Raw genomic sequence first — 12967 nt, forward strand, 5'->3', positions numbered from 1 at the left:
GTAGAAGTAATTACTCTAAAATAATATTTCTCTTTTGGTTGTGTGGAACGTGTTCACTGTGTGCATCATGTTATGCAGAGGCGGGACATTCACTCGGTGCCATTGTATTAGGGGACAAAGCTAAGCTTAATTCTAAGGTATGCAATCCACACCCAATATTCTTTGCACAAAATTTTCAGCAGCATCTAACCTGTGCTGCAGCTCTCAGAGTACCATGCATCAATATACAGAAAAACTTACACACACAAGACTTGCCTAGCCACTATTGACATTTACCATTCTCCTCTGGGCTCTGGCCAAGTGACCTCGCTACACAGAGAGTCGAGACTGGACCTGCTGCCACATATCATCACTTTCACGGTTTCACCTCAAACTGTTCGCCTATATCTAATGCTCTGCCCCAAACCTACATCGAAAACTGTTAAAACCTACTAGTAAATGTCACTACTGAGAGTCAGGTCATTATAAGGACCATGAAATTTTCTACAAACACGACCAACAAACCTTCCGAGAATCTGGTCTTTTCCTACAATACTTAAGATTAACCTGTAGCTTTTAAAATGCTACATGCATAAAATGTGATGGATCAGGCCTAACTTTAACATTAGCTGTAGTTTGCTTCCTGCAGTATTTATCTAATATCCTTATTTAGCGCAAACCATCTTCATTTCTACATTTTCCAAATCCAATTTTGCTTAGCAAGCATACATTCTGCGACCATCTATAACCCCGTGGGTCAACAGACGGCCAACTAAGCACATGATATCTATGAGATGGTTTTTGCCATCTTGCGCATTAGCCTTTCTCTAAAAGAAACATATTTCAACGGAGAGAAGATCATACAGTTGTTTTTTATTCTCCCCTACACAAAACTTTATCAGTAAACCCACCTCAGCGCAAGTATATGCTTCATAGTCAAACTGAGCTTCTCCAAAACAAGCAATTTCAATTTTATGAAAGTATCCTGAAGACCAGACTAATGTTCAAAACAGATACAAACAGTTTCAAGTTTATGAAAGTAATCTGAAGAACAGATAAATGTTCAAAACAGCAACAAGAAACAATCCAACGAACTGAACTTGTAAACATCTGAAATTGTTTGCCACTTGATGCCTATGGGCAGGCACACATGGTCCTCTAGCTAGGATCATCACGATAAACGGCAACTTGAGGAATTGAGCACCTGGGACGACGACGCCATGGCCTGTCCACAGCCCACCAATGCAGCTAGGTTACGCAAGCTTCGATCGTAGGTGGCCATGGCAGCTGGTACGCGTACTCCGTGTCATGGCGCTTGTCCCGGAGCAGGGCGTACTGTGCGTCGCCCAGCACGACACCAGAGAAGAGCTCGGCGTTGTCCTTGTGCAGAGCAAGAACAACGTTGTCTCCGACCGTCCAGTAGGCGGCCCGTTTGGTGCTCCCTGCGAAATAGATGGGGGCGAACTCCCTGTCGCGGCAGACTGGTGTGCTGCTACGTGCGGCCCCGGAGGTCCAGCCGCCGCCGGCAGACGAGAAGGCGCAGGCCCTGGCGTTGCGGTCCCCAAAGCGAAAGAGCGCGCACGTCACCCTGAAGTTTGCCAGGCTGATGCCCGCGGCCGCGTCCTCGTCCTCGCCGTCGAGGAGGAAAGCGCCCAGCATGTGGCAGCCGTGGAACCACGCCGAGCGAGGGATTTCCCTGTAGCGTCGCCTCAGGGGATCGCAGATGAGGAGGCCTGGCGCCAGCTCCGAGTGGAAGAGGAGCAGCAGGCCGCCCCGGATGTCGGCGAGCTCCCAGCCGCAATCGCCAAACTGCCCCCGCGGGAGGAAGTCGAGCGCGAGGTTCCGAGCGGCGACGGCGTCCGCCCACGGCGAGGAAGAGGGGGAGGACGGGACGAATACGGGGTTCAGGCCAGGCGGACGCGGGTGGCCGTGGCGCTCGTTGACGCGGTAGTGGCCGACAACGTGGTCGGGCGACGCGCCGTGGAGAGAGCCGAAGCGGCGGAGGAAGCCGCCGCCGTCGCCCGCGATTACGTTGCGCCATCGCTTGCAGGTGCACGCGGCACGGATGAGGTGGGCAGGCGAGGGGAGGCGCAGGAACACCAGCTCGAGAACCTCGCCCGGAACGTCGTCAATATCTCCCTCCCGCGCGGGTACCCGCCGGGAATTCTTGCGGCGGCGGCGGCGGCGGCGGCCGTCCCCCATGGCCACCCGGATCTGTGGGATCTGGGTTCCGCCCACGAGGATGGATCACTCCGCACACGTTTTTCTTAACGGGAAAGGGTCTCGAAGGAAAAAAGGAAAGAAATTACAAACCAGTCATTCCATCTTGCAAAGAGGACCCAGAACAAAAGAGAGTAAAATGCATGCGCGGTCCTAATTACTCAGTCCCAAATCTATGAAAAATGCAATCGCAGTCTTAAATCTTTGTAAGTGGTCCATTGCTATCGGCCTCTGACCTGTGTTGACCGGCTAGCCTGATGCTTTGACCACCGCCATGTAGGCATTATTTTGCACGGATCCTCTTTGTGAAGATGAACCTCTTTGTTTTTATTTAGTCCACGCATTAACTTTGGTCAAAGTCAAATTTTATAAACTTTAACAAATTTTATAAACAAAAATATGAACATATACAATAATGAATCAATACCATTAGATTCATTATTAAATGTACTTTCATGTCGTATAAATTTGTTATGTTAAATGTTTATATATTTTTTTATAAACTTGGTCAAACTTTATAAAAAATTATTGAACCTCCTCCTCCATGCATATGTTGGCCAGACCAAGCAGCGTGATGTGTCGTTGCGGGTGCTGGAGTAGGTTTCTCGGTCGGTGTACCTGTTTAATGACGGCAGGAGGATGAACGGGCAACCCATTTGATTGCGGTATATATCCACCCCATCCAGTCACGTCACTCCGACATTGATCAGACGCGAAAGACCGGGATGCGGCGCGGCGGCGCTCTCGGCCGGTGCGTGATACGTCTCTGACGTATCTATAATTTTTTTCTTGTTCATGCTATTATATTATTATTGCCATATACTTTTGTTACCATTTTAGATCATTTCATATTATTTTTCTGGACAAACATATTAAGTTAGTGTTCAGTGTCAGTTGATGTTTTCTGTTTGTTTTTTGGTTTACAGAAAATCAATACCTACGGAGGTCCAAACACGATGCCAATTTTTGACAATTTTTGACAATTTTTGTTGGACCAAAAGAAACATAGAAAGCTTCGGAAGTCATCGAGAGGATGCTCAGGGCCCCACAAGGGTAGGTGGCACGACCGGGGGGTGGTCGCGCCACCCATACTTGTGGACCCCGTGAGGCTCCATTTGATCTAATTCCTGACCTATAAATTCACATAATTTTCAAACCCTTGGAGCGAGACCTGCAACAATTTTATTGCTGGCAGAAGCCTATGTTCCGAAGCGAGAAAGGTTCAGATTTATTATAAAAGTTCACCGGAAGTACGAAGCACCTCCAACATAATGAAAAATATTTTTAAACTTTTAGACCATTGAACGACCACTATCGCCGTCAAAACAAACTGCCGGCGCTCCACTGTCCTCACTACCCTGCTGGAGCCGACTTGACCTTGTGATGATAACCGGGAAGTCTTCATGCACGTGCCCATGAGGACCAAGGCTATGTAGCCACGGTCGTCAGCGTTAAACCCTTGAATATAATATCTGAACCACCTGATAATATTAAATCTCGCCACACGACGAGAAACTCTGACCTCGCCGCCCTAAGAAAACAACAGGAATCTACATTGGAGCTCCATCTACTATGCCCAGATGAACAAACTCAAGGAGAACCAAAGCACGGAAGACAAACTCAAAGAATAAGCGCCACTATCTCCCGAAACGCCACACCTGCGAGAGCTAAAAAACCCTAACCTAAACTAGTAGCTGGAACGAAGGCACCGGGATTCCCTTCCCATCAACCAGCTATTGGAGCGGTAGGCAGAGGAGAGGAGGATCTACGGGCTCAATAACAAAGTCTTGAGGAGAGAGTTTGCCCTAGCCAAGAAATAGGGGAGGAAACACCAAAGACTCCACACATGGTGCAGACACTGATTGATTTTTGTCCCACAATACACAAGGAAACCCTAAAGTGCCCATTATTATTGTTGATAAAAAGAACTTAAAGGAAGAAACCTGCAGATGTGTTGCACATGTCTGCCACACAGAGAAAGCAATAATGAGAGAAATACAAATAAGAGAAAGGCGTGTTTAAGTCTTTTGTTCGTACACTTGTCTGAATTTTCCCGTCAATTCTTGCTACAAAAGTTAGGCAGACAAGCGATAGACAAATATACAATCTTCTAACATATGAACTCACTAATGAAATGCTTACAGTCCACTAACTTATATATGCAGATTTTTTCATTAGAGTTTACTAGTACATAGCTACCGGTCTATTACTCCAGTCAAAAAAAAAGTTACCAGTCTATTACTCCAGTAAAAAAAATTGCCTGTCTATTACCCCATATGTATGTGATAGCATATCTCAGCAACAACGGTAAATTTGGCAAGTACTCCTTTCATTCTAAAATATACTTTTTTTGCATGATAATACGTGTCACATTCATACCATAAAGATCAAAGTATAAGTCACGTAATGACCGACATGACAAAACTGAAAAGATAACAGAACATCTCTGAGCTTGACACCAACGCCCGTCACCTGCCTCCGGCACCACCACAGCAGCCATCGAAGAAAAGAATGACAGATCACCTCCTCACCCGAGCTCAATGCGGCTCCATCGCTGATATGCAGCTTTGCGGACCTCCAAGGTGGCTCACCAAAAGTGAAGCCGTTGCCGTTGAACGAATCAAACCGGGGCAACACCCCGGACACGCCATCGAACTCCGGATCTAGCACCCCACCATGACTAAGACGCCGAAGGAGGAAACCATACCTGTCATCCACGAACCACGAACTCAGCACACGTTCCGTCTTTCAGATGTTGTCGATGCAGACCACAATCTGCATCCGTTCCTAGACTACCTCCCAAGCTCCACGCCGATGCTGGAGCAAACGCCGTCGCAACGGCGGAGCCCGAGGACACAAGTGTTGGAAATATGCCCTAGAGGCAATAATAAATTGATTATTATTATATTTCCTTGTTCATGATAATCGTTTATTATCCATGCTATAATTGTATTGATAGGAAACTCAGATACATGTGTGGATACATAGACAACACCATGTCCCTAGTGAGCCTCTAGTTGACTAGCTCGTTGATCAATAGATGGTTACGGTTTCCTGACCATGGACATTGAATGTCATTGATAACGGGATCACATCATTAGGAGAATGATGTGATGGACAAGACCCAATCCTAAGCCTAGCACAAAGATCGTGTAGTTCGTATGCTAAAGCTTTTCTAATGTCAAGTATCATTTCCTTAGACCATGAGATTGTGCAACTCCCGGATACCGTAGGAATGCTTTGGGTGTATCAAACGTCACAACGTAACTGGGTGGCTATAAAGGTGCATTACAGGTATCTCTGAAAGTGTCTGTTGGGTTGGCACGAATCGAGACTGGGATTTGTCACTCCGTGTAAACGGAGAGGTATCTCTGGGTCCACTCGGTAGGACATCATCATATGCGCAATGTGACCAAAGAGTTGATCACGGGATGATGTGTTACGGAACGAGTAAAGAGACTTGCCGGTAACGAGATTGAACAAGGTATATGGATACCGACGATCGAATCTCGGACAAGTAACATACCGCTAGACAAAGGGAATTGTATACGGGATTGATTAAGTCCTTGACATCGTGGTTCATCCGATGAGATCATCGTGGAACATGTGGGAGCCATCATGGGTATCCAGATCCCGCTGTTGGTTATTGACCGGAGAGTCGTCTCGGTCATGTCTGCATGCTTCCCGAACCCGTAGGGTCTACACACTTAAGGTTCGGTGACGCTAGGGTTATAGAGATATTAGTATGCGGTAACTCGAAAGTTGTTCGGAGTCCCGGATGAGATCCCGGACGTCACGAGGAGTTCCGAATGGTCCGGAGGTAAAGAATTATATATAGGAAGTGCTATTTCGGCCATCGGGACAAGTTTCGGGGTCATCGGTATTGTACCGGGACCACCGGAAGGGTCCCGGGGGTCCACCGGGTGGGGCCACCTGCCCCGGGGGGCCACATGGGCTGTAGGGGGTGTGCCTTGGCCTATATGGGCCAAGGGCACCAGCCCCAAGAGGCCCATGCGCCAAGAGATGGGAAAAAGAGGAGAGTCCTACAAGGGGAAGGCACCTTCGAGGTGCCTTGGGGAGGATGGACTCCTCCCCACCCTTGGCCGCACCCTTCCTTGGAGGAAGGGGCAAGGGCTGTGCCTCCCCATCTCCCTTGGTCCTATATATAGTGGGGAAAAAGGAGGAGCAAACCAATCTAAGGCCTGGCGCCTCCCTCTCCCTCCCGTGACACATCTTCTTCCTCCCGCAGCGCTTAGCGAAGCCCTGTTGGAATCCGGCTACTTCCACCACGTCGTCGTGCTGTTGGATCTCCATCAGCCTCTCCCTCCTCCTTGCTGGATCAAGGCATGGGAGACGTCTCCGTTCCGTACGTGTGTTGAACGCGGAGGTGCCGTCCGTTCTGCACTTGATCATCGGTGACTTGAATCACGACGAGTACGACTCCATCAACCCCGTTCTCTTGAACGCTTCCGCGCGCGATCTACAAGGGTATGTAGATCAACTCCTCCCTCGTTGCTAGATGACTCCATAGATTGATCTTGGTGACACGTAGGAAAATTTTGAATTTCTGCTACGTTCCCCAACAGTGGCATCATGAGCTAGATCTATTGCGTAGATTCTATGCACGAGTAGAACACAAAGAAGTTGTGGGCGTTGATTTTGTTCAATATGCTTGCCGTTACTAGTCTTATCTTGATTCGGCGGCATCGTGGGATGAAGCGGCTCGGACCGACCTTACACGTACTCTTACGTGAGACAGGTTCCACCGACTGACATGCACTAGTTGCATAAGGTGGCTAGCGGGTGTCTGTCTCTCCTACTTTAGTCGGATCGGATTCGATGAAAAGGGTCCTTATGAAGGGTAAATAGCAATTGGCATATCACGTTGTGGTTTTGCGTAGGTAAGAAACGTTCTTGCTAGAAACCCATAGCAGCCACGTAAAACATGCAAACAACAATTAGAGGACGTCTAACTTGTTTTTGCAGGGTATGCTATGTGATGTGATATGGCCAAAGGATGTGATGAATGATATATGTGATGTATGAGATTGATCATGTTCTTGTAATAGGAATCACGACTTGCATGTCGATGAGTATGACAACCGGCAGGAGCCATAGGAGTTGTCTTAATTTATTTATGACCTGCGAGTCAACATAAACGTCATGTAATTACTTTACTTTATTGCTAACCGTTAGCTGTAGTAGTAGAAGTAATAGATGACGTGACAACTTCAAGAAGACACGATGATGGAGATCATGATGATGGAGATCATGGTGTCATGCCGGTGACGATGATGATCATGGAGCCCCGAAGATGGAGATCAAAAGGAGCAAAGTGATGATGGCCATATCATGTCACTATTTGATTGCATGTGATGTTTATCATGTTTATACATCTTATTTGCTTAGAACGACGGTAGTAAATAAGATGATCCCTCTTTAAAATTTCAAGAAGTGTTCTCCCCTAACTGTGCACCGTTGCTACAGTTCGTCGTTTCTAAGCACGCCGTGATGATCGGGTGTGATGGATCCTTACGTTCACATACAACGGGTGTAAGACAGTTTTACACAGCAAAACACTTAGGGTTAACTTGACGAGCCTAGCATGTGTATAGACATGGCCTCGGAACACAGAAGACCGAAAGGTCGAGCATGAGTCGTATAGAAGATACGATCAACATGAAGATGTTCACCGACGTTGACTAGTTCGTCTCACGTGATGATCGGACACGACCTAGTTGACTCGGATCATGTGATCGCTTAGATGACTAGAGGGATGTCTATCTAAGTGGGAGTTCATAAGATGAACTTAATTATCCTGAACATAGTCAAAAGGATTTTGCAAATTATGTCGTAGCTCGCGCTTCAGTTCTACTGTTTAGATATGTTCCTAGAGAAAATTTAGTTGAAAGTTGATAGTAGCAATTATGCGGACAAGGTCCGTAAACTGAGGATTGTCCTCAATGCTTCTTAGAAGGCTTATGTCCTTAATGCACTGCTCAGTGTGCTGAACCTCGAACGTTGTCTGTGGATGTTGCGAACATCTGACATACACGTTTTGATAACTACATGATAGTTCAGTTAAACGGTTTAAAGTTGAGGCACCAAAGACGTTTTTTGAAACGTCGCGAAACATATAAGATGTTTTGAGGGTTGAAATTGGGATTTCAGGCTCGTGCCCACGTCAAGAGGTATAAGACCTCCGACGATTTTCTTAACCTGCAAACTAAGGAGAAAAGCTCAATTGTTGAGCTTGTGCTCGGATTGTCTGAGTACAACAATCATTTGAATCAAGTGGGAGTTGATCTTCCAGATAAGATAGTGATGTTTCTCCGAAGCCATTACCACCAAGCTGCTAGAGCTTCGTGATGAACTATAATACATCGGGGACATGTATGATGATCCTTGAGATATTCGCGATGTTTGACACCGCGAAAGTAGAAATCAAGAAGGAGCATCAATTGTTGATGGTTGGTGAAACCACTAGTTTCAAGAAGGGCAAGGGCAAGAAGGGATACTTCATGAAACGGCAATTCAGCTGCAGCTCTAGTGAAGAAACCCAAGGTTGAACCCAAACCCGAGACTAAGTGCTTCTGTAATAAGGGGAACAGCCACTGGAGCAGAATTACCCTAGATACTTGGTAGATTAGAAGGCTGGCAAGGTCGATAGAAGTATATTGAATATACATTATGTTAATGTGTACTTTACTAGTACTCCTAGTAGCACCAGGGTATTAGATACCGGCTCGGTTGCTAAGTGTTAGTAACTCGAAATAAAAGCTACGGAGTAAACGGGGACTAGCTAAAGGTGAGCTGACGATATGTGTTGGAAGTGTTTCCAATGTTGATATGATCAAGCATCACATGCTCCCTCTACCATCGAGATTGGTGTTTGCGTTGAGAATAGACATGATTGGATTATGTCTATCGTAGTAAGGTTATTCATTTAAGGAGAATAACGGTTACTCTGTTTATTTGAATAATACCTTCAATGGTCTTACACCTAAAATGAATGGTTTATTGAATCTCGATCGTAGTGATACACATGTTCATGCCAAAAGATAGTAATGATAGTACCACCTATTTGTGGCACAACCACTTAAGTCATATCGGTATAAAACGCATGAAGAAGCTCCATGTAGATGGATCTTTGGACTCACTCGTTTTTGAAAAGTTTGAGACATGCGAACCATGTCTATTGGTGTATATGCATGAAGAAACTCCATGCAAATGGACCGTTTTGACTCACTTGATTTTGAATCACTTGAGACATGCAAATCATACCACATGGGCAAGATGACTGAAAGCCTCGGTTTCAGTAAAATGGAACTAGAAAGCAACTTGTTGGAAGTAATACTTTTTGATGTGTGCAGTCCAATGAGTGCTGAGGCATGTAGTGGATATCGTTATGTTCTTACTTCACAGATGATTTGAGTAGATGTTGAGTATATTTACTTGATGAATCACGAGTCTGAATTATTGAAAGGTTCAAGTAAGTTCAGGGTGAAGTTGAAAGATCGTCGTGACAAGAGGATAAAAGATCTATGATATGATCATAGAGATGAATATCTGAATTGCGAGTTTGGCATGGAATTAAGACATTGTGGAAATTGTTTCACAACTAAATACAGCCTGGAACACCATAGTGTGATGGTGTGTCCGAACATCATAACTGCACCCTATTGGATATGATGCATACCATGATGTTTCTTATCAAATTACCACGATAGTTTATGGGTTAGGCATTAGAGACACCCACATTCACTTTAATTAGGGCACCACGTAATTCCGTTGAGACGACACCGTATGAACTATGGTTTAGAGAAACCTAAGCTGTCATTTCTTAAAAGTTTGGGACTGCGACGCTTATGTGAAAAAGTTTCAGGCTGATAAGCTCGAACCCAAAGCGGATAAATGCATCTTCATAGGACACCCAAAACAGCTGGGTATACCTCCTGTCTCAGATTCGAAAGCAATAAGGGATTGTTTCTAGAATCGGGTCCTTTCTCGAGGAAAAGTTTCTCTCGAAAGAATTGAGTGGGAGGATGGTGGAGACTTGATGAGGTTATTGAACCATCTCTTCAACTAGTGTGTGGCAGGGCACAGGAAGTTGTTCCTATGGCACCTACACCAATTGAAGTGGAAGCTTATGATAGTGATCATGAAACTTCAGATCAAGCCACTAACAAACCTCGTGGGATGACAAGGATGCGTACTACTTCAGAGTGGTACGTAATCCTGTCTTGGAAGTCATGTTGCTAGACAACAATGAACCTACGAGCTATGGAGAAGCGATGGTGGGCCCGGATTCCGATAAATGGCTCAAGACCATAAAATCCGAGAGAGGATCCATGTATGAAAACAAAGTGTAGACTTTGGTAATACTACTTGATGGTCGTAAGGCTGTTAGGTACAGATGGATTTTAAAAGGAAGACGGACAATGATGGTAAATGTCACCATTAAGAAAGCTCGACTTGTCGTTAAGAAGTTTCCCGACAAGTTCAAGGAGTTGACTACGGTGAGACTTTCTCACTCGTAGCGATGCTAAGAGTCTGTTGGAATTATATTAGCGATTACTGCATTATTTATGAAATCTTGCAGATAGGATGTCAAAACATTGTTTCCTCGACGATTTTCTTGAGGAAAGGTTGTATGTGATACAACCAGAAGGTTTTGTCAATCCTGAAAGATGCTAATGAGTATGCAAAGCTCCAGCTATCCTTCTAAGGACTGGAGTAAGCATCTCGGAGTTGGAATGTATGCTTTGATGAGATGATCAAAGATTTTGGGTGTATACAAAGTTTATGAGAAACTTGTATTTCCAAAGAAGTGAGTGGGAGCACTATAGAATTTCTGATGAGTATATGTTGTTGACACATTGTTGATCAGAAATGACGTAGAATTTCTGGAAAGCATATAGGGTTATTTGGAAAGTGTTTTTCAATGGAAAGCCTGGATTAAGCTACTTGAGCATTGAGCATCAAGATCTATAAGGATAAGATCAAAACGCTTAATGGAACTTTCAAATGAGCACATACCTTGACATGATCTTGAAGGTGTTCAAGATGGATCAGTCAAAGAAGGAGTTCTTGCCTGAGTTATAAGGTATGAAGTTAAGACTTAAAGCTCGACCACGGCAGAATAGAGAGAAAGGACGAAGGTCGTCCCCTATGCTTAAGACATGGGCTCTACAGTATGCTATGCTGTGTACCGCACCTGAAGTGTGCCTTGCCATGAGTCAGTCAAGGGGTACAAGAGTGATCCAAGAATGGATCACGGGACAGCGGTTAAAGTTATCCTTAGTAACTACTGGACTAAGGAATTTTCTCGATTATGGAGGTGGTAAAAGAGTTCGTCGTAAAGGGTTACGTCGATGCAAGCTTAACACCTATCCGGATAGCTCTGAGTAGAGATACCGGATGCATATAATGGAGCAACAATTTAGAATAGCTCCAAGTAGAACAGTTATTTGGAATAGCTCCAAATAGAGCGTGGTAGCTACATCTAGGAGATGACATAGAGATTTGTAAAGCACACACGGATCTGAAAGGTTCGGACCCGTTGACTAAAACCTCTCTCACAAGCAACATGATCAAACCTAAAACTCATTGAGTGTTAATCACATAGTGATGTGAACTAGACTACTGACTCTAGTAAACTCTGGGGTGTTAGTCACATGGCGATGTGACCTGTGAGTGTTAATCACATGGCGATGTGAACTAGATTATTGACTCTAGTGCAAGTGGGAGACTGTTGGAAATATGCCCTAGAGGCAATAATAAATTGATTATTATTATATTTCCTTGTTCATGATAATCGTTTATTATCCATGCTATAATTGTATTGATAGGAAACTCAGATACATGTGTGGATACATAGACAACACCATGTCCCTAGTGAGCCTCTAGTTGACTAGCTCGTTGATCAATAGATGGTTACGGTTTCCTGACCATGGACATTGAATGTCATTGATAACGGGATCACATCATTAGGAGAATGATGTGATGGACAAGACCCAATCCTAAGCCTAGCACAAAGATCGTGTAGTTCGTATGCTAAAGCTTTTCTAATGTCAAGTATCATTTCCTTAGACCATGAGATTGTGCAACTCCCCGGATACCGTAGGAGTGCTTTGGGTGTAAACGTCACAACGTAACTGGGTGGCTATAAAGGTACACTACAGGTATCTCCGAAAGTGTCTGTTGGGTTGGCACGAATCGAGACTGGGTTTGTCACTCCGTGTAAACGGAGAGGTATCTCTGGGCCCACTCGGTAGGACATCATCATAATGTGCACAATGTGATCAAGGAGTTGATCACGGGATGATGTGTTACGGAACGAGTAAAGAGACTTGCCGGTAACGAGATTGAACCAAGGTATCGGGATACCGACGATCGAATCTCGGGAAAGTATCGTACCGATAGACAAAGGGAATTGTATACGGGATTGATTAAATCCTTGACATCGTGGTTCATCCGATGAGATCATCGTGGAACATGTGGGAGCCATCATGGGTATCCAGATCCCGCTGTTGGTTATTGACCGGAGAGTCGTCTCGGTCATGTCTGCATGCTTCCCGAACCCGTAGGGTCTACACACTTAAGGTTCGGTGACGCTAGGGTTATAGAGATATTAGTATGCGGTAACCCGAAAGTTGTTCGGAGTCCCGGATGAGATCCCGGACGTCACGAGGAGTTCCGGAATGGTCCGGAGGTAAAGAATTATATATAGGAAGTGCTATTTCGGCCATCGGGACAAGTTTCGGGG

At 45.2% G+C, this 12967-nt stretch overlaps 1 protein-coding gene across 1 annotated transcript; it reads right to left on the minus strand.

The window, feature by feature from the left end:
- Nucleotides 1-926: 926 nt before the first annotated feature.
- On the minus strand, nucleotides 927-2292 carry LOC125556512. The gene has a single exon (XM_048719231.1). It carries the CDS (start codon nucleotides 2179-2181, stop codon nucleotides 1228-1230), a length of 954 nt encoding a protein of 317 aa, XP_048575188.1. The 5' UTR covers nucleotides 2182-2292; the 3' UTR covers nucleotides 927-1227.
- Nucleotides 2293-12967: the final 10675 nt, after the last annotated feature.

The sequence above is a fragment of the Triticum urartu genome, chromosome 5, assembly GCF_003073215.2.
Source record: "Triticum urartu cultivar G1812 chromosome 5, Tu2.1, whole genome shotgun sequence".
NCBI classification, from domain to species: Eukaryota; Viridiplantae; Streptophyta; class Magnoliopsida; order Poales; family Poaceae; genus Triticum; species Triticum urartu.